This window comes from Chrysemys picta, chromosome 24 (genome assembly GCF_011386835.1).
Source record: "Chrysemys picta bellii isolate R12L10 chromosome 24, ASM1138683v2, whole genome shotgun sequence".
NCBI classification, from domain to species: domain Eukaryota; kingdom Metazoa; phylum Chordata; order Testudines; family Emydidae; genus Chrysemys; species Chrysemys picta.
In genome coordinates, this window is record NC_088814.1 from 3650140 (window position 1) to 3674174 (window position 24035).

A 24035-nucleotide genomic window follows, 5' to 3' on the forward strand; every position below is an offset into this window, starting at 1 on the left:
ACAAAATGTTACAGGGGGTTCTCGGGAAAAAGTTCCCTAATGGCGGCCAGAGCTGTCCCTAGGAACCCCGAGCAGCCTGGGGCTAGCAGCCCGGAGCCCCTGGACTTCCAAGAGCTAAGCAGATCAAAGAAAGCAGATCTATCACACTGAGGAGATTTAAACTTCAAGACTCCTTATAAGAAATGGAAAGAGCAGTGGAAAGTTTTTGCTGTTTTTAAAATTAAATAGGCAGCTAGTCTTGTTTTTAAAATTATTATGAAGAACAAGTTTAAGCTTTGTTGTAACGTGTGTTGTTTGCATGGACTGCTCAAGACCTGATTGCTTGTGTAAGAGGAATTCTTTGAGTTGGCTTCTTAAATACCTTCATGCTGTTTCACATCTGATACTCCTTGATGAAACATAGGCGCCTTGATACAAGCTACGAAAATGAGATCTGGGAAGTGTGTTGCCATTTTCATAATGTAATAAAAATACTGAAATGATAAATAATAAATATTGCGTAATAAGCATGTCATAAAAACAAATTTTATATTTCCACGATCACTACTTTTATAATTTATACTCCGGTAAAGGAGAAAATCTCTGGAAATATTCATTTTTAAGGGGGGGTTCGCGAGACTTGACATTTTAGTGAAACGGGTTCACAGGTTGTTAAAGTTCGGGAACCACTGATCTAAGGGATAAGACACTGGATTTGGACTCTGGAGATCTGTGTTCAAATCCCTGTTTAGCTCCCAACTACGTATGTAATCTTGGGCAAATCAATGAACCTTCCCTGTGGGAATAATATTACCCTCCCTCACAGTGGTGTTGCAAAGATAAAATACATTAATAATGGCGATACACTCAGATACCATGGGATGAGGGCCATGATTGGATTGGAGCCCTATTATACTAGACAAACAGAATAAGAAACAGCTCCTGTTTTAACAGCTTAACAATTTAAATTATACAACACTCAGCACAATGAGACTCCAATCCTGAACATGGCCTCAAGCTCTACCGCAACCCCAATAATAAGAGTAATAATTATTGAGGGGTTTGGGTTTTTTAATTTCCTGCTAGTACAAAAATGTAAAAGGGTCAAACCTGGCTCAGATTTTAAATTCCATAAGTTTAAAAAAATTCCAATAGAAACCTAATATATTCTCCTGGAGAACGGAAAACATTAGAAGTGGAAGTGACTCAAAGACTGACTGGAAAGAGTGAACATTTTCGAAATCCGTCTGCTTAAGTGTTTATTTGCAGAACTGTGAGAAACATTCATAAAAACTATAAAAAAACCCACGAAAAGTACATTTTAAGTGTTGTTGTTTTTTTAAATCTAAAATTATTAGACACTTGGGAATTTTGAACACGACCAAGAATTAGGATGATGATAAAGTTTTGAAATAAAGATTTGCAAACACTTGGGTGATTAATGGGAGAAAAAACCAGAAGCTGAGCCCACAGGTAAGCCATCACACTAGGACAGCTGGTACCAAGGGACCAGCGTTTCTCAAAGACTTTTCGGGACCACCAGGACAGAGAGAATATGAAGGTGGTGTATTGGCAGTGGCCGATAAGAGGAATCTCTCTTATATGGATGGCGCTGTCCTGTGGATGAGTAGGAGAAGTGATACCGAGAGACCACTTCTTTCCCCTGTAGACCTCAAAGCAATTTACAAATGGAAGCTAGTATCATTATTACTTAAACACATACACACACAGAGAAACTGGCGTACAGAGAGAGGATGGGACTTGCCCAGTCAGGAGTCCTGACCCCCAGCCTTGAACACTGCTACATGGGTCGCCTCCAGAGGATTTGTGGGAATCAGTGCTCTCTTATTTCTCCCCTCCAAACCAGCTGCCTTTCCATGGGGCTAACAGGCACATCGTGCACAATGAGGACAACACACGGAAGACCACCAAAGCATCACCACGGGGCCACGCCAAGGGGTCAGCTGGGCCCCTCGGACACGGCGCTGAACAGAAAGAGCTGACCCTCGGGCACCCCCCTAAAGTGGGGCGGCTCCACTAGAGTCAGACCGAGCCCCCAGCTCCTCAGGCCTGGCACAGATCACAGCCTGCAGCCCCGGCCCCTCCTGGGTCAGAGCAGGGGGCACAACCCAGGAGCGGGGAAAGCCTGAACCCTGACCCCCCCTCCCCCGCAGAGCATGGCGAGGGGGACGGACAGACAGACACCAATGGCGGGGGGGGGGGGGAATAAAGGCACAGACATGGGGTACGAGGACAGAGACACCAAGCTGGGGCGGGGGAGGGGGACAGACAGATGGGGGGGGGCAGACGGACGGACGCGGCGGTGGGAGGGGGGGACGGGACAGACGGCCGCGGCGGTGGGGGGGGGACGGGACAGACAGACGGACGCGGGGAGGGGGGGCGGGACAGACGGACGCGGGGGGGGGGGGGGCGGACCCCGGGGGTCCGGGGCCGAGACGGCCCCATCGGTACCTGCTCATGGCCCCAACCGCCTCCCGCGGCTCCCTCCCAGCGCCGGTGACAGCTTCAGGCCGGAAGCAAATCCCGGCTCGGGACAGGCAGCTTCCGGGCCCCGCGCTTCCCATAGGGCGCTTTCACGTGGGGTCGGCGTGACCCCTGACCCCGGAAGAGATCGGGACTCTCCGTACCTGCCTGCTGAGGGGGGAGAGACCATCCGGCATGGGGGCGGGGGAGAGACATCGGGGAGAAACCATCGCGGGGAGAGGGGGACTGGAGCCGGGCTGCTGGGCATTGTACAGCCAAAGCGGGGGAACCCCTGTTTGTGGGGGGAGGACACCCCTATATGGGGGGAGCCCCATTTGTGGTGGGAGGGGGAGCCCCTGTTTGTGAGGGGAGGACACCACTACATGGAGAGGGGGAGTTCCTGTTTGTGGGGGAGGACACCCCTATATGGGGAGGGGGAGCCCCATTTGTGGGGGGAGAGAGAGAGCCCCTGTTTGTGGGGGGAGGACACCCCAACATGGGGAGGGGGAACCCCTGTTTGTGGGGGGAGGACACCCCTACATGAGGAGGGGGAGTTCCTGTTTGTGGGGGGAGGACACCCCTACATGGGGAGGGGGAACCCCTGTTTGTGGGGGGAGGACACCCCTACATGGGGACGGATGGCACCCCACATCTCACTGCCCTTTCGCTGGGAAGGGTTTCATGTAAGGGGCTCCCTGTGGGGATGGGCGCGGTGCAGGCAGACGCTGGCATAGGGCAGAATCTCTTCAGGCTAAGAAATCTGCGGAGGTGCCAGCATCCTGGTTCCTGCTTGGCTCATGGAGATAGGAGCCCTAGGACACCTCCCCTCCCCCTCAATAATAGAACGTGACTGTGAGCTGGTGCCAGCTCTCCGTGCTTCTCCTGATCAGGGCTGTCCGCCTTGATTTTCAACTTTCTCAACTGACGGGGACAAGCTGTGATCTGAGCACGGGACCAGGAGCTTGTCCTGAGGTCCAAGCAGCAGCGGGGGAGGCAGAGGACTGGGAGAATGAACAAGTGTCTGTCTAGAAATGGTCCAAGGCTTTCATCAGCCTCCGTTCTCCCTTCGGAGCCCCAGCACTTCGCCTCAAACTTCTCAGGCCCGTCTTGCTTACGCTGGGGCAAATCATGAGTAACTATGGAAGTTAGAGGAGTTGCTTTGCTGCAAAGCAAGCGTAACTGAGGGGAGAATCGGGCCCTTGAGGCGGTGGGGTGAGCCCAGGCGCTCAGAAAGAGACGGATTGCATATCACCTGAGTTTCAGTTCATTTGCTGGTAGCCACGCAGGTCAGTGGAGTCTGTGTGGTTCTCTGGCTAGAGGACTGGGACTCGGGAAATCTGTATTCAGCATGACCTTGGAGAAATCACTTCATGTCTGCCCCCAAATCCATGTGCCCTAAGTGGCAGTACCATATGGTAGCCAGCCTCCTCTGAGCCAGAATTTCCAGCCCAGAGACGTGGGTAGTCCACTGCATTCCTCACTGGATCAGCCGAGAACAAGCCCTTACAAGTCTGCCACCTTCCCGCGGGACGGGATCAGGAAAAGAAACAGGCTTGTGTTGACTGGAGAATGCAGATTGAATTTGTTAATAACATGAAACCGGCCCTTGTCCACAGTGGGACAGGTGCCAGGACCCTGCATCTTGGCAGCTTGATTTATTTCCTTGTGAAAAGTCAATTGGTGGAATGAGGGTATTGCTGGCTTCACTCAAGGCGCTGCTCCTGCGTAACAATGTCCTTGCTGTGAGCAGTCCCGATGCCAGCCAAAGCAAAAACCGGTTCCTGGACAAAAACAAAGGTGCCCCTTGACGACGCTGCGTCGGGCAGCCAAACCCGTGTGTGTACTTAAAACACAGCCTGGGAGGAGCACAATAAGGTGTGGTGAGGCGGGATTAGCTGGACTAGTAACCTCCAGAGGCAAGAAAACAGACTAGGGCCCAGATCCTCAAAACTATGTAGGCACCTAACAATTGTTGATTTCAGTGGCATCTCTTGAGTACAGCATATGGGTCCTGGGACTTAATGGCCAACTCTTACCAATAGCACTGCAGAATTCAGGCGGCTGGTGGTGGATTACAGAGACCCTCAGACGTAGGTCACTGCTTCTACTCTGGCCCAGTTTGGGTGGGAAGTTGTTACTGTCTGATCCTAGCAGGTGTGGCTCCATATCACAAAACCCCACCACCACTCCACCTCCTTGTTGGAAGCCTCAGCAGAGAGGCCAAAGACTGACTGGATTTTGATTGCCCCTTTCACTCTGAGCGGGGAGCCTGGCAGGTTAGTATGAGGAAGCTTGCATAGGTCCTGTACCTGGCCCTATTTCCCCTGCCTTTCCCATCCTTGTACAGAGAGCCTAACAGCCATTGTTCTGAGTCTCAGACAAGAACCTACTCTTTAACCATCTGGCACTGCAGTGACTCCAGCCCACGCTCCCTCTGCCACCATCTCTGCAGCTCTCCAAGGCCCTAGCACCCTATGGAGCATAAGGGATTGTGAGTTGTGGCCGAGTCTTCTGCTTACCAGCAGGGAGGCATTAACCAGCCCCATAGGTGCCAGCCTCATGCACTTACTGTACCCTGGCAAATCTGCTGTTGGGAGGCCTTGGAGTTGTTCCTGGGCGCTTGGTGACAGAAGGAGGACTAGCCAGGCCTGTTGTATCTGAGCGGCTCCTCCTTTACCCTCTCCCAATAAAACACACTGCAAAGATATATTTACAAAGCTTTATTACCGCAGTGAGGTGCATGGAAGGGGCCTTGCTCAATACAGGATCAAAGGGTACAGAATGAGAGAGAGAGAGAGAGAGAGAGAGACCTAAACTAAACTAAGAAGCTGCCTCTTGCTCGCAGTCCCCATTAGGGATGATATAACCATGGAAAACAGCATTTTGAATTTGGCAAACAGGAACTTCTTGCATTTTCCACGTTAATGTTCCCTCCAGGGGGCTGGTACAAATCCAGCTCAAGCCGCTAGCCATTGTAAGATATGTGGTGGCTCCTGTGAAACAAGTTAGTGGGTTCTTGGCTCAGGTCCCAGTAGATAAGTGGCCACATGACAAAAATCACCCTCACTGGCACAAACTGGCCTCTTTTGGTAGGCAGCGTCAGCAGAGAAGCCAAGGATCGAGTGGGGGGCTTCTCCCTTGCTAGAGACAGGGGCTCAAGGGGAGTTAGGCACCTACAAAAGCTTTGAAGATCCGAGACAGGGTCCTTCCTGCAGATCCAACTTGAGGCACCTTGGTGGGGGAAGCTTGACCCTATCTGCACTAGGATATAAACTAGAGGACTTCAGTCTCCAGGGCTGGTGAATCAACACTGATTTGGCTCCACCTCTATTCAATTGTCCAGTGCCATTTCACATTTTAATTTTAAAGTAATCCCACCTGCCCTGTCTCCCCTGTGTTCGGTGCCCCTACACCCAGACTCCGGTCCACTGAAAGTCATGGAGATGCTCTAGTGGGTGGAGTCACCTTCAAGCTTTCTCCTCTGGTCAGCACTCCCCTAGTAGCACTGGGCTTCCCCCTACCACATGGAGCTGGAGTTTGCTCCCGTGTTCCTCTCTCGCTCTGTGGTCTTTCAGAGAAGCCCAGGGCTGGTTTGCTTTAACGAAATATACAAACCAGTGGAGATAAAGACCAGATCGTCACCCCGCTGGAAGGAAGGAGGGAATTCTTGCCCAGCTTTGCACGTTCATGCACCCACAAACCCTCCCACACAAGCCAGGATTCCACATCCTAGGGCAGCTCTTGCTAGAACAACTCTAGCAAGTTGGGCAGGGTCTCCACCTCCCCTGCACCACCATCACTGACACTAATTGCCCCCCACCACATTTTTAGCAGGCTCAAGCAAAGAGGGCAAGGACTAAATGGACCAAAAAGACTGAACTGTCCAAAGGAAGGGCCTTTAGGGTTGAAGACATGTGGAAAGTTTGCATTGCTGCCACCTGTACTGCACTGGGATGTGTGATTGTCTCCTAAGGGAAGGGGCGGAAGCCCCATTGTTTGGCACAGTTAGATGGATAGGACAGAGTACTAATAAATGGAGAATAGGGGAAATCTTGCATTAGCCTCCGGGCCTGGGATGGATTAGATGCCCCACAGCAAGAGGACTTGCCCATCTCTATCATCTAGATGGACATGCAGAGGCTTTCAAACATCTGTCCAACTGCCACCTTTCGGAAGTACTAAATTCACTTAACAGAAACAAGCCATCCATTGGCAGATAACGGGAAAATCAGAAAGATGAGAAAGGAAGTGGGGGGAAATAAAGTAAATGAGGCCGTTAAGGAAAGAGAATCCATAACATGGAGCGGGAAGATGAGTGCGTTCCACCTCTGGGACGGCTTCCTCCATCTTCCTTCCGCCACCCAAGCTAACTGGTGCCTCCGAGTGGGGAGGTGGCGGGGCAGTTCTCTACGTTAACGGAGCGGGAAGGTCTCTCTGCAAAGCCAACGTGTCTCCGCTCCTTGTGTTCTGGGGAGGGGAAAAGGGAAAGAAAAAAAGATGCAGAAGCTGTAGATTGTGAGCTCCCCAGGGCAGGGATCACCTGCTATTTGTTTGCATGTTGCCTAGTGCACAGATCCTGGATTGACAGGAGTCAGTTTATGGCTCTGAGGTGCAGGTCCTTAGAGCCTGGGGCTGTGGGGGCCCTGGGTCTCTGACACTCCCTTGTCACCACCAAGGGAGATTGGAAAAGCAGCACCTCACCAATCCTGGAAGGCCAGGCCCCGCAGGAAGTCCTATCGGAACGGCCAAGGTGTGCAGCCGCCTGATTGGCTCGCACCCACTGCTTCAGCCTGGAAGTGACCCGAGGGGGTGTGTGAGTGACCGTGCATGCTCTCCATTGCTGTTACATCAGATTCCGCTCTTGCCTATCTCCTGCAATCTGCGTCCACCCCATTCCCACTTCACTCCTGCCCTTGCCCTCCGGTCCTCCTGCTCCTTGCCTCGTTTCTGGCTACGGCCATTCACTACATTCCTGACCGCTGGCTAGCAGACCCAGCACTGACCCTGGCTCGTCGGCTGCCTACTGACTCTGACTTGACCCCCCAACCACTGATCTGAGTCCTTCCCATTGGGCCAGACTGCCTGCGCCCCGGTTCCTGACACGTACAGACTACTGGGATGACAATAATCATGAAAGCAGCTCTCCAAACTGCCCCAGGCTGAGATCCCTTTATCTAATGGGAGGATCTGGCTTCCCCCAACACTCTCTGTCATTTGCAAAGCAGTTACCGTTTGCAATCCAGATGCATGATTAGAGGGGGGACATCCATTCCATGGATCCCACCAAGCAAACCTCTGGAGCAGGGATCCCAGCTTGTGGCTGTTAAAGATGGCTCTTTTTGTGAGAGTCTGGGTGTTAACCAGAGTGTCGTGGCCAAACTCTAGCTCCGGGGAGGCCTTTCTGCTGAGCCAAGCTGCTCCATGCCGTTTCAACAGGATGCAGGTTCCCCCTTCGCTTTGGGTTCCCAGCTGTTAGTTGCCGTGCGCTGTTAAAACAGTAGCCACGTTCCACCCCAGAGCTGGCTGCATTTCAGCACTGGGGATGTGGCTCTTGCATTATCCTTTGCTTACCCCACTGTTGTGGGTTAGAGGAGGCTTCTTTAATGAACGTTTGTGGAGCGTCTGAGAGCTGCCCAAGGAGCAGGTACCCCTGAAGCTTTAATGTGCTCTGCATTAACCGGCTCTATTTATGGACTCTGCATCCAGCACTGATTCATTCTGTCATTGCCCCTGCTACACAACATACAGCCTTCCTCCCCCCCTCCCCCCGTTCTTGCTCCTCAGGCTCACGACGTTACCACTTGGGGAAGGACTGTCCTGTCCTGGATCCGGTTCCTGGGCCTTGGTCCCGTCTCCTTCAGTAACTTCAGGTTTCTCCCATTCGGCGAGCGAGTTCAGCTCATCCCCGAGCTCCGCTATCCCGCCAGCGAAGGACACTTTCTGGCCACCTACCGAGAGGAAACACCCGCATGTTAAATGATGGGCGTCTCCATCCCCCATCACTGAGGGTCCAGGCTTCATGCAACAATCAGACAAGTGCTTTAAAACGTCACCATGAATCAGTGAAATCCTGATGATCGCTCGAGCCCAGGGCAGACCCAGATCCAAGCCCTCCTTCCCCCCAAATTAACATTAGGATCCTCTGGACAGACCCTTCCCCTAGTCCCTTCTACCCAAGGCTCCAAAGTTCCTCCCAGTCAGCCCACCAATCTACACTCAGGGAAGGCTAATGAAAGACCTTTGGGACCCTGATTAATTTGCAGCCACAAAAAGCCACTGATTTGTGGTATCTCCATTTCTGAGACACCTTGGCCCGGGGCCTAGCTTGCTGAGGAAGAAGAGGTCAGATGGACAAATCGACGGGAGCTGCGGATGATCTATGTCCTCTGAAAATCAGGCCCAGCCTTGGGCCTTGTCTACACTACAAATGCCATCCCGGCAACCCCACCCCCCGGTGTAGACGCAGCTTGTGCCAGCAGATGGCGTTTCTCTGTTGGCGTAGCAAGACCACCTCCCTGAACAACATTAGCTAGTCTGACAAGACTTTGTAGTGAACACCAGGCCTTTGGGTTGGGGGCTTGAAAATGGTGCTGATTTTAGCCTTGATGCTTCAAAACCCAAAGGAGAAAAATGCAAAGGGAGACCGAAACCAGGGCTGATAAACCTGGGCCCCAGGGTAGTGCCAGGCCAGGTAGGTGCCTCCTCTGAAAGCATAACGGAGATGCTAACTGACCCTTAACCCTGGAGGCATTGCTGGGTCTCCCACCCACCGCAGCAAACCCCCACGGATCCGCCATTGTCTATCGCACCGGCAGATTACCTTTCCTTTTGTGTGATTTGACGACAGCTGGATAGATACGTGGTTCAAATGCTCTGGCCTCATTTCCCGGGGCTTCTCGGGGGGTCAGCAACAAAGGAGAAAAAGAACAAGACGCATTGCACAGAATTCTCCGTCGGAAATATTAACAAAGGGGACACACCAATCGGCAAGGGGGCCAAACTCGATGTGCTCTGAGCAACGGCCCTGCAGGGGTACGGAAGGGCTCCCCTCTCATAGCTAAGCTGAACGGTGGGACATGCTTACCATGTCCAGGCACAAATCAAGGACGGCTCACCCACTTAAGCGGGTAGATCCCGGGCAGCACAGTATTAGGGGCGATCAAATGCCCAGTGAGAGCCCCGACTCAGAGTGAGGGGGTTGGGGGAGAGCACAGATATCTCCTGAGTGATTCTCTGATTTACACTGGTATCAATCTGAAGTGACTTCTTTACAGTCAACGGAGCTGCACTGGATTAGCCCCAGCATTAGCACCTGGAGAATCAGGTCCCCTAGGCCGGGAGGAACCCAGTGCTAGGACAATCATGTCTGAGCGCTATAGGATACTGGGGCCCTCTGAGGGATTCCCCCACCCAGGGGAAGTGGGTTGTGGCACTGCCATTGGTTTCACACAGCATGAGACCACCCCCTAGGTGAGTTACGCCCTCCGTGTTCAGCTTTCCCTAAAACTAGAGGTGTTGCCTGCACTTTGAATGGGGAGAGATCAGACTTTTGTTGTTTCCCTGTCAATGAAAACACCACCCTCACCCTTTATGGGGTTAACATGCTTCCCTGCAGTGGGAAGAACCCAAATCCAAGGGGAACTAGCTAGTTTGGGAAAGCCAGAAAGCTGAGAGGGGCTAACCTCCAAACCAATGGGTTACACCAGCCCCTCCACACACATAGCTTTGGGGGCTGAGGGGGAAGGGAAAATGGGACCCAGAAGGGAACTGCCTCCAATTTGAGAATCACAAAGCCAACTCCTCCTGAAGGAGGTTTTGCAAACCCAGGGTGTCATCACTGCAGAGTTAACTCTGGTGGTGTCTCCAAGCCCTCTCCTGTCCACACAAAATCCTGTTGCCCAAGTGGGTCTATCTTCACTGCAGTTAACCCAGGCTCTTATCCAATTTTAGCTCAAACCTCCCCCCACCAACCAATCCTCTCTGACTTGGGTTTGGAGATGCTTTAAGCCCAGGCTAGCTGACCAGGATGGGGCTGGGTTAGCGCCTGGGCTCTAGTTTAACCCAGGGGTTAAGGCTGGCCAAACCACTTGAGTGCTTATTGTCCTCCAGTGCTTTCCCACAATTCCCCCCATGCGCCCAGAAGGACAGACCGATTCTCTCCATGGCTGACTGGCAAAGAACCCTAGAGCAGCCCAGTTTACTGCACACAAAGAACCAAGGGAGCTTCCACCCCGAGAAGTCCTAGCAACACACCCAGGAGTGCAGCACCACCAGCGAGGACCCATTAACCGGGGCCTGACTGCGGCTCACACCAGGGCTAGATTATTATCTCTGCAGTGCAGCCCCACCCCAGGAGCACAGCTGGGTTTTGTCGCTTGCTGCTGCCAAGTGAAACTGAAGTAGTAGCAGAAAGGGAAACTGATCGGTTTAGTTTCCTTGTGTGGGTGTAACTGTGACTACCGGAGTCCGGGCGGGCTGCTCCCTGGCCATGTGACAGGGCTGTTAGCCCTCGTCGGCCTGAGCCAGCACACTCCAGAAATGGCAACGAAAGTTAAAATGGCACCAGCCACAAAAACTAAACTGAAGGTTGGGGTTTTGGTTTTTGATGCTTTCAATTCTAATCCTCAAAGGGCTTTGTAGTGACCCAGAGAAGGAAACATCGGGCCAGATGCTGATCTCAGTTAAACCAGCGTAAATTTGGAGTAATTCCATTGCCTTCACTGGAGTTACTCCAGATTTACATGGGTGGAAATGAGATCAGAATCTGATTTTGTTGCCATACGCAGGGGCCAGCGTCTGTTGTGAATTACCCCAGTATAAATCCAGAGTAACTCCATTCGTGTCTCTCTGGTTTTACCCCAGAGCAACTGACAGCAGATTCTGGCCCCCAATTCTTTCTTGGCAACCTCCCTTTCAAAACAAAACAGCGCCAGCCAAATCAATGATCTGTTGTGGCAGGAGCGAGAGGACACTCTGGGGCAGTGACTGCAAAGGGGGTTCCTTTATTACGCCTGCCGGATGCAGACAGACACCACGGTTCTCTCTGACTCCAAGACTTGCTCAACGGCCTGCGTTCCGCCGTGTCAACCTTTCTACGCTCCACCTGCCCCTCCTCCCCCGCACACCCGCCTTGCCGCCCCCTCCAGAACCTCTGGATGTTGTGTTTGCAAGAAGCCTGGACACCAGTGCAGGCGTGAAACCCCAGGCCCGGCTCCCCGAGGTGAGAGACGCCGCCCGCCGTGATGACACGTGCCTCCTGTCCCGATAAAATGTCTCTCTGCTGTAATCACCAGCTTCCCGGCGCCTCTGGAGCTTAGCAGCAGGGCGGGGAGTGTGCGTGCACACTCGGGAAGGGGTGCGAGCCTGTGAAAAGCAGCGTCAGCTGTTTCCCCAGATTTGGCTGGAACCGTTTTCTTTCTTTCCGTGGTACTTCGTTTACAATCCCTCTTCCCTGGCCTCTCACAAGAGGGAGCCATTCCCTTACCGGAGTGCTGTTTGGGCAGAGCTGGCTTGGGACGGGCTGCCACTGCCTCAGGTGCCAGAGGCAAGTCCTTCATCGCCTGGGCTCCTGGAATGAATACAGCAGCAAGATAAGCCATCTGGGGAGCGACCAACGAAGGTCAGGGCGGCTGGCGCGCCGTCTGCGGAGCACAAATCCTGTCCCTCCCCCACTCCGCCGTCACCGGCACTTTCAGCCGCTCTCCGTTACCCCAAGGCCCCAGCGCTCTTGCTACCCTCTGATGGCCGTTTGGTGGGGTGAGTTTGGCAAGTCTTGGCCCAGTTGCAAATAAGACAGGCGTCCCCGCTGGGGAAAAAAAATCTCCCCCCTGCCGCAGGTGGCTCTGCTAAGCCCCCTTTGTCTTCAGCCGCAGCAGAGCAGCCAAGGACTGAACGGGGCCTGGAGATCGGCTGCCCCTCTCAGCCCTAGACCGTTGCCACCAGGCCAGGCCAGATTCCTCATGGCAGTCTAGTAGATAGGCCTGGGGAGGTGGACTCAGGAGTGTGCTCTGGTCCAAGTTCTGGCAGGGACCTTGGGGCAACTCTGTGCCTCAGTTTCCCCTCCCATCCTTTACCTCCTCTATTCAGACAGTAAGTAATTGGGGGGCAGAGGCTGCTTCTCGCGATAGGTACGTACAATTCCCTGCACCACAGGCCCCTGATTGCTGCCGAGGCCTCTAGATACCTCTGTAATAGATCTAAATCACAGAACACAGGGAGAACCCTCGGCAGCTGCTACCCTCCTTTCCTTCAGATGCCTCCGCTACCATGTGGCCTATCAGAAACCAGCCAATTGGCAACGGCTGGAGGGGCAAATTGGGACAGCTGGTGCTCTGGCTATTGCTAATTGCAAAGGTATCGATGTCTATAAGATTGTATCTGTCTGATTATATCCTCCCCCCTCAACCCTCTCGACTTCATACCTGACTTGTCTTCTTAGATGGTAAGTTTGCTGGGAGTCGGGATAGGTGCCAAGTTTTCCCAAGTGTTTGTCCAGGGCCTCGCCTCGCGGGGCCCCGATCCTGACCGGGGCTTTTAACTGCTACTGGGACACAAATCTGAAATGGACACTCAGATGCTCGGGGGAGGGGTACATTACAGCTTCCTAAATAGATTTCACTGCCACTGTGTTGGCAGCGCTGGGTGTGTATGGGGAGCCCAGAATCGGAAGGGGAGGGGGCTGCGGGGCAGGACGGAGGGGCCCTGGCAGAGCTGTGGAGGGGGGGAGCCCCAGGCTGTGATAGCAGAGGGGGGATGTGCGTCTGAATGGAGCAGCATCAATGGAGCACTGGGGTGGGAGCCCAGGACGATAAAAGAAACAAAGAACTTAACTCTAACCCCAACCAGCCTTTCCCAGCTCTCGCTGCCCAGAGCGGAAGGGAGCTGAGATGCCGAAGTGCCAAGATAAACGTCCCCGATTCCCACCCCCCCTGGATTTAACCGGGGGGGGGGGGGATCTCGCCATCCCCCAACAGTGCAGGGAAAGCAGGTGGGTGGGTTGGGGTGGGTGTGTGTCTCTGACTGAATGCCAAGGCACCAGGCTCACCGCTCCTTCGTGCCAAGCAACAGTGATGGTTTCCTAGGTGACTGACGGCTCATTGTACCAGGGAGGGAGCGTATGCGTGGCGGTGGTGAGGAATATTTACAGGTTTCTCCCTAGCAGCAAAGGCGCTAAATGAAGGGATATTTTAGTATGCGCAGCGGGTCCCCGGTGAGTGGGATCCGAGGAAGGCGGGGGGAAGGGGGGGAATAGTGAGGCCTTTAAATAGACTCTTGCTATGTTGCCAGCTCCCACCTGCTTCCAAACTCCTTGACCGCCAGACTCGGATCCAGGGAAAACTGCCCTGGACTAAAGGAAATGAGCAGGGATTTCCTTCCCAACTGCTCTCCTTTCCCCCACATCACTTCCTTTCAGGGCTCAGAGAGGTCAGAACCCCCGGTCCCCCACCCCACCCCCTGCTTCCCATAAATGGCCAAGCAAGCCCCATCTGCCCTCTGCGCTCCTGAGTTCCACCCCAGGGCCTTTGGCCAGCCTATTCTGGGCTTCTTCCCCCAGCTCTGATCGGGTAGCATCGCTGAGCCACTTTGCCATGGTGTCACTGCTGGAGTCTGTTGGTGCTCGTCCCCGGAGTATCTGAGCATCTAGGGAACCTAAACAGCTGAGCCCTGCACAGGGATCCATTGCACCCGGGCACCGGGCTTGGAAACCTCCTTCTTTCAAACAGGAATCTCAGCAGAGCAAGGCCAGCAAGATGCCCTGGGAAACGCTGAGCCACCCTTTGAGCTGGAGAAGAGATACAAACTCTCCACCAACCATGGCAGCCAGGAGTGGGACGAGTCATCCCGGAATTCCCGCTGAGCCGAAATCTGCAGCGATGGCTCATCCCGCTCTCCGGTTCAGGGACGGCTCCTCAGGCTTCGCGAGGCACCTCGGGGATGGACTCAGCACAGGGAGGAAAGCCGCGATTCCCATCGCTGTGATACCGAATGGGACAACCCGTCTAGCTAGAGAGCTGTGATTTGTGCTGGCATCTATCACTGTCCCCACATGGAGAAACTGAGGCCCAGAGCAGCTCCCCAAGGTCAGCCGGAAAGCATCTCTCCTGAGTCCCAGCCTGGCAGGGACGGGAGAGCTGCAGCAGCCGCCAGCCATTGGCTACGTCTGTTGGCTGCATTATTTGCAAAGGACCATTCTCCCGGGGCTGTTGGAAACACAGCGCCAACCTTATGGGATCCAGGACTGGACGCCCGTCTGCCTGGCTCCCAGGCCTGTCCTTGTAGGACATCATCACGCTGCATCGCACGGCCTTGGGCTCCCCTCCTTAGGGAAGATCTAACGACCTGAGCTTCCCTCTCTGGTTTTCCATTACCCCTCTTCCCAGACAATGACACTGCTGTGTTACATTGATGTACGGCAAGTTGCAGTACCAACTGCTGTCACTGGGGGCATCAAGCTTTTCCCGGCCTGGGGGATGCAGGACACCTCGCTGGCCCTAAGGGGGAATTTTGGGTGTTGCAGGATGTGCAGACACAGAGCAGGGAACCTGGTGGGGCCAAGTCCAGGGGCGCCTGCCTGCACCCGCCCCTGCAGCCCTACCCCACTTGCTTTGGGCACCAGCTGCTCCTGCCCCCTGCCTCCCCCCAAGTGGCTATTTATACTGCAAGTCTCTTACCAGGAACGACGCTGCTCTCTAGTTCACACGGGCCGGGGATCTCGGAGTCGATGTCGTCTGGGTCACATGACTTGTCGTCCTCGGCCTCCCCTTCGGAGCTGTCCTCGTGCTCGGCAGCCTCTTCGTCCTCCAGGCCGCTGCTGGCCTCCAGGTGCGACTGCACAATGCGCTGCATGGCTGGAATGCACAAGGAGGGAAGAAGAGCCAACTCGTGCCAGTGGGAGCCGGGGGCAGCCAGTGCAGGTTCCAGGCGACCCAGCCTCTGTTGTCTCTGGCACCAAGTGATGGTGTGCAGAGGGATCCGAGAGACGGGAGCCACACCCCACTAGCGATCTCTCTGGGTGTATTAGACTGTAGGATCTCAAAGCACTTCACAAACCCCAGATCACATTCACAACCTGCCTCACAGCAGGTCAGTGCTATCCCTGCTGCACAGATGGGGGAAACTGAGGCACAGAGAGAGGAAGTCACTTACCTGAGATCAAACCCAGTCAGTGGCTAGAGCTGGAACAGAACCCAGGAGTCCTGACTCCCAGTCCTGTCTTCTAACTACTTCACCTTTCTCTAGGTACTCCACACAGACCAGATTCTTCTTTCACTCACATCAGTTTTATTCCCAAGTTTACACACTGATTTCAGAGGCGTTAAACCTGATTTCAATTGCCGAGAGAATGTTATCAAGTCTGATATCTCTAAAGGACATTACCAATCTATTCTTCACACCATCGGTGTTACAGTAACACCACCTGTGAACCTAAAGTTTGTTTCCTGACCAGTTTTTTCCCTCCATCACGTGTGCATGCTGGCTTGTTTGTTATAGGGTTGCTTGTAAGTGCTTTGACATGTGAACACTGCTTGGCTATTGTGGGTGGCTAGTAAGCGCAGGACCACGTGCACTGGTTTGTCATTGCAGGGCAGTTCCCTGAGTGGTAGGCTCGGCAGGTGCTGACAGCACCTTCATAGAAGCGTCAGTGCCTGGAGTCTGATACCCCTGCGCTCTGGGTGTGTTTGCAGAGCTGCTTTCTGGATGCCCTTGACTAGCGGACCCAGTGGAGTGGGCAATCGCCTCCTGGGAGCAGAGAAGCCTGGTTGCATGGTAGAGATCCACCAGCCCTGCACAAATCAGCCCTCTGCTGAAACAATCTGCATGTGTGCCTGTCAACCCAGGCATGGCAAACCTCTGGGTACGCAGGCTCAGTGCAGTACACAGGGCAGCCCTGCGACAACAAATGTCAGTGCATGCATACGCTCGCCCCCACTGCCCCATACCCCGTGTGTGTGTGTCTATGCTCCGGACAGACGCGTCTAGCATGCTAACGGACCGAGCGGCAGATCTGAGACACACAGCTTCAGAGTAACAACGCAATGCTGCAGCATCCTACGACCTTCCCCCTGCCTGCCTGGGGATCCTACGAAAGCTCAGAGGTCAGATGTCCATGGTGCATTTACTGCGTTAAAAAACCCACAGCAGCACCCAGTCTCAGAGCCCGGGTCAGCTGCTCTGGGCTTGCGGGGCTCGGGCTGCGAGGCTATCACAATGCAGTGGAGATGTTTGGGCTCTGTCTGGAGCCTGGGCGATGAGCCCCCCCACTGTAGACACACCCCTAGCGCCCCTCTTTGAAGGGCTCCACAGTAACTCACGAAGCATCAAACGAGCCAGAGCGGGAAACCTGGCCAGGAAGTGAAGTGGGGAAGCACCCAGGAATTTAATACGGCGCCAGCTCCGACCGGGATGATTGTCCTGTCAGCAGATCCCGCTGCCACTCACACCCCCAGTTTGCAAGAGGAATTAGCTTCAGGGCCAGTGAAACAGACAAAACCCTCCCTCCCTCAAATGAATCCGGTGCTGCCTCAGCGCTTTGATCACTGGACATGCTGACCGGGTCCGGGTCTTCATCCACCTCCTCCCCTTCACCACCACGGGACGAAGTGGGGACTATCCTACCTGCTTGCCCTGGCTGCGATACGGAGGCAGCTCAAAAGGGTTCCAAGCAGCATGGCAGCCTTCATGAAATCTGGCTTCCCGGGGACCTAGTGCCCCTGGCAGCGCCAGCCACTAGCTTCCCAGCCAGGGGAGTTTGCAGCTGGGTGACCCTAGGCTATAGAGCTCCGTACTGCCCCAGGGGAACGCGCTGGGTAATGTTCACACGGCAGCTGGGAACCAGCCCCCTAGCCCAGGCAGACAGACTCGCGCTAGCGTGGTGAACATAGCTGTGTGGATCTTCCGGCTCAGGCAGGTGCCCGGGGTTTCGAGCCCACCCGACCCCCTTGGCTTGAGAACCCGAGTCTGCTTACGTGAGCTGGGCGATTCGCTCCCAACTGCGGCGTAGACAAACCCTCTGCGGCCTGCTCCTCCACACACCCTCCCTACAAACCCTGGTGCTTTATCAGTGACCGTGAGACGGTCTGAACGGCACGGAATTTCCTGCCCTCCCAGGCCGCAGTCACCACCGGCCTGAAAAATCTGGCCATGGAGTCACAGTGGGGGGCTGAGACCTTATTTAGATGCCTCAATGCAAGCTGAGCTCAGCTGAAAATCTGGTCCCGGTTGGGGCTGCTGAGAATCCAGCAGGTGGAGAAATCTGGGGGGGGGGGGAAATCTGGGGAGGGGGGAACAGAACTTGCCACACAACCCAGGGCTCAGTTCAGTTTTGGGGCCTTTTATAAAAAAAAAAAGCAGTTTAAATGTATATTTCAGGGATGACAAATAAATGGGTTAGGGCTAGATGCAGTAGAGTGGGTGTGTCGGGTCACTGGCAGGAAGCAGAGGTGGCTATAAACACCATCACGTAATAAGCCACTGTCAACAGTGGACTATTGTCTCTGTCTCTCGGATCGGTTTTATTTCCCCAAACAAGGCTGGTCACATTCCTTGCTGAGGACTACATCCCTGCCAAGGCTGAAGACCAAGGAAACATTTGCTTTGTGTGAGCTAAGGGCTGGGTACAAAGGACCAGAAAGGCACTCCGAACCAGCGGTCTGAAATGGAAGTGCTATCACAGCTTTGAGCTGAGGGAAAATATGGGTTTGGGGATAAAGTGCGGGACAGGGAGGCAGGACTCCTGGGGTCTCTTCCTGGCTGTTGATTACAGCAGGAGGCAAGGGAGTCAGGTTTCTTGGTTTGTAACTGCAGGAGGAAGTGGGGTACATTGGTTAAAGCAGGGGCCTTCTGGCCAGGGGCAGCTCTATGTTTTTTGCTGCCCCAAGCACGGCTGTCAGGCGGTACGGTGACCAGATGTCCCAATTTTATAGGGACAGTCCTGATTTTTGGGTCTAGTGGCTGGATCACAGGGTTGGGGGCCCCAACTGGCTTCTATTCCTGGCTCTGAGGGGGAGTATGGTCCAGTGGTTAGAGCAGGGGCCTGGGTTCTATCCGTGGCTGGTCAGTGTAGGCATCTCAACCCCCTGACCTTACTGCTAGTTTAGGGCTGATTTGTTTGGAAACTCGATCCTAGGAACGGAGGCAGCGGGAACCAGGAGGCCAAATCCCAGCTGGAGCTGGGCAGAGTGCGACCTGAAGCCACGGTCCCTTTAACACTCCGGTGAGCTTGTTCCACCAGTAAAGCAGGACTGATGGCAGGGGGATAGAGGAGAGGGAGGCTGTGCCACAGAGCCCCCCAGGCCACACTTCAGCCTCCACTGGCTCCGAGGCAGCTAACCCTGCAGGCCAGCCCAGCCCAGCTGCCAGAGCTGCCTCCAATGCACTGAAAGGGAGTGGGGGAGGTTGGGAGAGGAGCCAGAGAACTTAGTGATAAGCTCAGGGGGAGAGATAGAGCGATGGCAAAGGGAGGAGGGGAAAGCACCCTCCTCCAGCCTTGAAGGCCGCACAAAGGAGCCTGCGGGGCCTCCCCCTCCGGCCGGCCTTGAAACCAGCCAGTGCCCGCATGGGCGCCAAGAGGCAGGACCAAAGCCAGAGCGGCCGGATCGGCGGCCGGAAGGCCAGCGATCAGCATGGCAGACGCTTGGGGCTCCCCAACACTGGCTGGGATGCCCCGAGGCCTGTCTGGGACAGACCATCCCAGCCCCTGCTGTACTAAGGGCCGGGCGATATTGACCCTCTCTTCATTCCACTGACCCTTGGGCCCCGATTCACCCCAGCGCTGGCACGGAGCATGGCCCGGGGACCAAAGGGAGAGAGTGATGCGCCTCTCTAGTCCTGGGGCCTGCTCTGGCCCTGGACAGAGTTAGAGGGGCCTTGAGACCCCCCTGTCCAATGGGCATCGGAGCCACCCAGGGGAGCGGGGCATGGGAACACCCTGGCCATACCTCCTCCTGTCCTGCTCCCAGCACTGGCCGTGGAAAGGGGACGATTCATGGGGCACGGGCTTACAGATCACAGGGGCCATAGGAAGCTGAAGAATTGGCCCTTGGGTGGGTCATTTTAAAGGCACAAGGGTGTAAAACTTCCCGGGGGGAGGGGTACAATTCCCTGGGCTCGGCACAGGGGTAATTGGGTGAAATTTACAAGGGGCCAGACTACAGGAGCCAATTGTCCCTTCTGGCCTTAAACTCTGATGAATCCTATGACTCTTTGGGTCCATCTCCACAGCAGGAAAAGACCCATGGCACGGCCACGGCTGGCACGGCCACGGCTGGCACGGCTCAGCTGACATAGGCCTGGGAGGCAGGGCGCTTTGGAGGTTTTCCACGCTGTGTGGCCTTTGCTGGCCCAGGATCATCCAGGCTGGGCCCTTCTCTAGCCATGCTCCCTCTGGGATGCCCGTTTTGTGAGCGATAGCGACCCAGGGCATGATTTCCCCCAAATTACACACCCCTCTATAGCCCCATGGGCCTCTGCTCCAGCTGAGGGAGCGGGTAACGCAGCCCCCCAGCACCATCTGGGTCCTTCCCTCTCTCGCTGCCATGTGGGAGGCAACGTGCCTTCAGAGGCAGCGAGGGAAGAAAGCAGGGGGCTGGGAGGGAACACGGGGGAGGGAGAGCAGAGCCTGCGTCCTGGCAGATTTCACAGCACCCGAGATGTGATCGAGACAGGTGAGAACAATAGGTGCGTGCGGATGAAGTGGGAGCAAGCGGCTGATGGGAAATTGCTATGTGCAGTACAGAGCGTGTGTGCACGTACGTGCGAGTTTGACGCAGTGTGTGCGCGTGCAAGAGAGAGAGACAGACAGTGTGTGTGTGCGTATGTGTGTGTGCAGGAGCGAAACTGTGTGATTGTGTATGTGTGAGAGAGGGAGAAGCAGCGGAGCAAGAAACGTGTTGCCTAAATCCACTCCTCATCCCCACTATCCACCATTCATGGCCCCGCTCCCGGCCTCGGTTTCCCCGTCTGTAACATGGGAGTGGGGGGTGAGCCTGAACTCCAGGCTGTCTGCCCTGCGCACTGAGATCCCCAGGGCGGCAGTCTCTCTGCATCTCACCCCCTGTTGAGACGGCCCCATCGCCACGCACCCTGCAATGAGATCCTTGTGGGGCAGTAAACTCTTAAATACCTGGCAGGGTCTGCAGCGCAGACAGATTGTTGAACGCACACACGGCGTCAAATTAGGGCTTTAAATAGATCATGTCAGTAAACACGCTGGGCCTGATTCATCTCGCTCTGACACTGGTGTAACTCCACCCGCTCCAGGCATGTCACTCCTGATTTACACTGGGAGGGGGAGAGAGGAGAACCGGGCCCTCTGATTTTGCCATTGACGCTCGTTCAGATCAAAAGGTGCTAATGAGAGATTTGAGTTTGGTGTGGGGTTGGTACATTACACTCTTTCACCTGGCAACATCTGACAGCTCCGATAGGGACACTTGCTGAGAAAACCAGGGCCAAGCCCGTTAACTCCACTGAAATCAGTCAGAAGAAGTAATTTGCTCTGTGTTTGTACAGAGCCTAGCGCAACGGGGCTCAATCTGGTTGGCCTCTACAAGCTTCTGTAATATAATAATGGGAAAGAACTTGGGAGGGAGCGAGAGACATTCGCCTTGGCAGAGAGGGTCCTTCTCAAACCTCACGTATCATCTAAGTCCCATTTAAAGACCTCAAAATAAGGCTTAAGTGGGATATCAGCAATGCACAAAAAATATGCTGACCCATTGCTTAAAAAAGGCACTAAAGGTCATTTTTTTGCTGATGAAGACAACTTGGCCATAGGCAAACCCAGAGAGAAAAGCACAGCTCTTTAACCCCCAAGATTGGACCATATAATTGTCAGAATCGCAGAGGGAACACATTCTGGGTCTAAATCTCTATGTTTTTTTTAAACACAAAGCCTCCGTAAAGAGGGAACCAGGACTAGTGGACAAGTGAACAAGGGTCTGGCAGCCGGGCTCTTCCTATTCTAAGCTCAGCTGAGCCACAGACTTGCTGTGTGGCCCTAGTGCAAGTCACCGCCCCGCTCTGTGCCTCAGTTTCCCCACCTGTAGAACAGGGGTGGAATTATTTCGCTCCCTTTTCGGGCTGCTGCTGAGCATAGTTGATCTCTGTAGAGATTTTAGCATTTTTAAAGTGCTGCACAATTACCATCACTCAGCTCTGAGGCATTTAAAATAAAACACACTGGCTATTTTTAATGGGGTATAGAGGAGGGGCGGGGGACTAAACAATGTGCCGGCTCCCCCTGCTAGTCCAGCTCCCCAGCAGCAGTTGAAGCCCCAAAGTTACGATCCAAAGGATTTTGTGGCCTTTAAGGATTTGAACTTTTCCCTTGTAGCTTTTGGAAACCTAAACTCACTGCAGGGAAATGTGAAACTGACTAGAAGCAGGAAGTGAAACTGACCAGCTAAGACTCACTGCCCCCAAGCTGATGGAAGACCAATACGGTGTCCATCAACAAGGAGGTGAGTGAATGAGGATGGACCACGCCGCCGTGCAGAGGACAATAAAAAGGCCACGCATCCCTAGGGGATGAAGCAGGGCTTGAGTGATACATAGAGCTTGTGGGTGAAGTGTGACGTAGCGATGCATAGACTTTGCACCGTCTCTCGGCACAGGGGTGAATTTCACTGCTGCTCCCAAGGTTTCTTTTTGCAAGGGATGAAACGAAAGCACATGTACCTTTAAGAGAGGGAGGCGTGTAGACACACGGGTTGGTCCTCTTTGTTTTAAGCAGGTGGCCCTCACCCAGCGTTCTCTGGAAGGAAGGAGAATGGATTGTCAACAGTACCAGAGCAGAGAAATCAAGAGAGTCTCCAGTTAACATGGGCCTACGAATGGAGGGCCAAGCTCAGGGCTGGGACATCAAGTCAGGCACCCACCCAGGTGACCCAGCCAAAGAGGCCCCTGCTCAGCCGCCTTCCCCTGCTCATCGTGGGGAGAACCCACATGTGCTGCCCGGTGCCCCTCTCTTGACAGGGACAAAGGCCGCCTGGGAGATCTTGGATGCTAGTTGTTAAGCACAGAGGCCCTGGGTAGGGTGGGGTGGGGTGGGGTGGTGGAGAGCAGGGGCAAAGTGCAGGGAATCCAAAGCAAACCTTGGGCGCTGAGCAGAGCACACCAACTTTTGAACAACGTGGAGTGAAGATTTCCACGCTCCTTTGCCAATGGCTCACCCCTCGGCCCTGGGCCTCACGTTAAAAACAAAGTCCTGGGCCCAGATTCGAGGCTGGCGAAAAGCACTGGCCCCACCAGCCTAGACACTGAGGTCCGGTTCCTCAAAGACTGCAGAGCTGTTAGTTGCCCACTTCATGCCGAATGGTTTCTTGCAACATGTGTTAACTCCTTATGTTTAACAGCCTGTTCCATCTTGTATCTAGCTGTGACGCTCTGGGAGTGCCTGAAGAAGAGCTCAGCGTGGCGTGAAAGCTCCTCTCTCACCAACAGAAGCTGGTCCAATAAAAGATATTCCCTCCCCCACCTCGTCTCTCTCATATCCTGGGACTGACACAGCGACAACACTGGAAAGGTATTTAACTATCCCTGAGAGTTTGGCACCTAAACATCTGTGAGGATCTGAGGGCCTCTCTGCACAGAACAGGGACGGTGCGGTCACTGCACTGCCAATGTGTGTCAGACCGGAGCACAGTTCTGCTCACTCCCGGAAGCAACTGGCTCCTTACTCCACCTGGGTGGGAGAGAAGTGGGAGTGGCTTTCTGGAGAGAGAGGATCTAGAGGGTGGGCTGAGAATTCCTGGAGGAGGAGCCCTAGGAGCTGCCAGCCCTGAGGAAAAGGGGGTTGAACTGAACTTTGCTTCACTGTCAATTCCCCAAACTCCAAGGAGTGGGGATGGTGGTCGAGGGCTTGCGGGGAGGCGGGGTGAGTTTGGATTCTAACTCACGTGAGTGGACTGTGTCAGAGAGCAGGTTGTGGGATGCCCCTTCTCAGACAGGCCAGTTAGTGCCACTCGCTATTGTGGGGCTGGGCTGAGGCCCAGAGCGTTCATGTCACATAAGTTGTCAAACACCCATTAGATGGTTACAAGTTTCATTCACTGTCAATACCGAGCTGAGGCAGGATTTCAACTGGCCACACGGAGGTGAAAGGTTCCATATGGCACTGTCCATGGCCACCAGCAAGGGGCTGGTTTTGTTAGTACACTGCGAGGTGGCGAAAGTATGCGGCAATTACGAGATAAGTCGCAAATCCGCTACAGTAACGAACTGTGAGTTCTCTGCATCATATGGGTGCGGGGGGGCTTGAAGAGCAGCCAAACCCTTAACCGGTTCCTAAACTTCAGATTCCTGGCTCCTGTTCACGTCTTCATCTCCCATTACAGTTTAGCACTTTGCCATGCACTAAGGAATTTAATTTCATTCGAGATCAAGGAGAAGTCATGGAAAATGTGGGCAGAGATAATCTCTCGTTGCGAGCTCCTGGAGCGTGGGGATTGAGCCGGGCTTTGCAGCAGCTCAAATTGTTTGGGAACTTCCAAGGTAACTTTGCACCGCGCAATCTATCACTGTCATGCTGGCTTCACAAGGGCAAGGAAAAGGCCCAAGGTCATGAGCCGGGG

General features: G+C 54.3%; 2 protein-coding genes across 4 annotated transcripts in view; both read right to left on the minus strand.

Annotated features, from left to right (window-relative positions):
* STARD3 (StAR related lipid transfer domain containing 3) overlaps nucleotides 1–2610 on the minus strand; it is a 32862-nt gene extending 30252 nt beyond the window's left edge. For 2 of the 3 annotated variants that reach the window (XM_065577525.1, XM_005301814.5), the window contains exon 1: nucleotides 2452–2610. The gene's annotated coding sequence lies outside the window, so the exon portion shown is untranslated. Of the gene's footprint in view, nucleotides 1–361; nucleotides 474–2451 lie in introns of all 3 variants that reach the window. The other variant, XM_065577524.1, reaches the window with a different exon arrangement.
* Nucleotides 2611–5170: 2560 nt separating this feature from the next.
* Nucleotides 5171–24035, minus strand: part of PPP1R1B (protein phosphatase 1 regulatory inhibitor subunit 1B) — a 29886-nt gene continuing 11021 nt past the window's right edge. Inside the window, exons 6-11 of the mRNA XM_005301815.5 lie at nucleotides 22141–22216; nucleotides 15135–15311; nucleotides 11948–12031; nucleotides 9284–9355; nucleotides 8262–8411; nucleotides 5171–6930 (exon numbers count right to left, since the gene is read on the minus strand). Of these exons, the coding sequence (XP_005301872.1) occupies nucleotides 6830–6930; nucleotides 8262–8411; nucleotides 9284–9355; nucleotides 11948–12031; nucleotides 15135–15311; nucleotides 22141–22216 (660 nt within the window). The 3' untranslated portion in view covers nucleotides 5171–6829. The remainder of the gene's footprint in view (nucleotides 6931–8261; nucleotides 8412–9283; nucleotides 9356–11947; nucleotides 12032–15134; nucleotides 15312–22140; nucleotides 22217–24035) is intronic.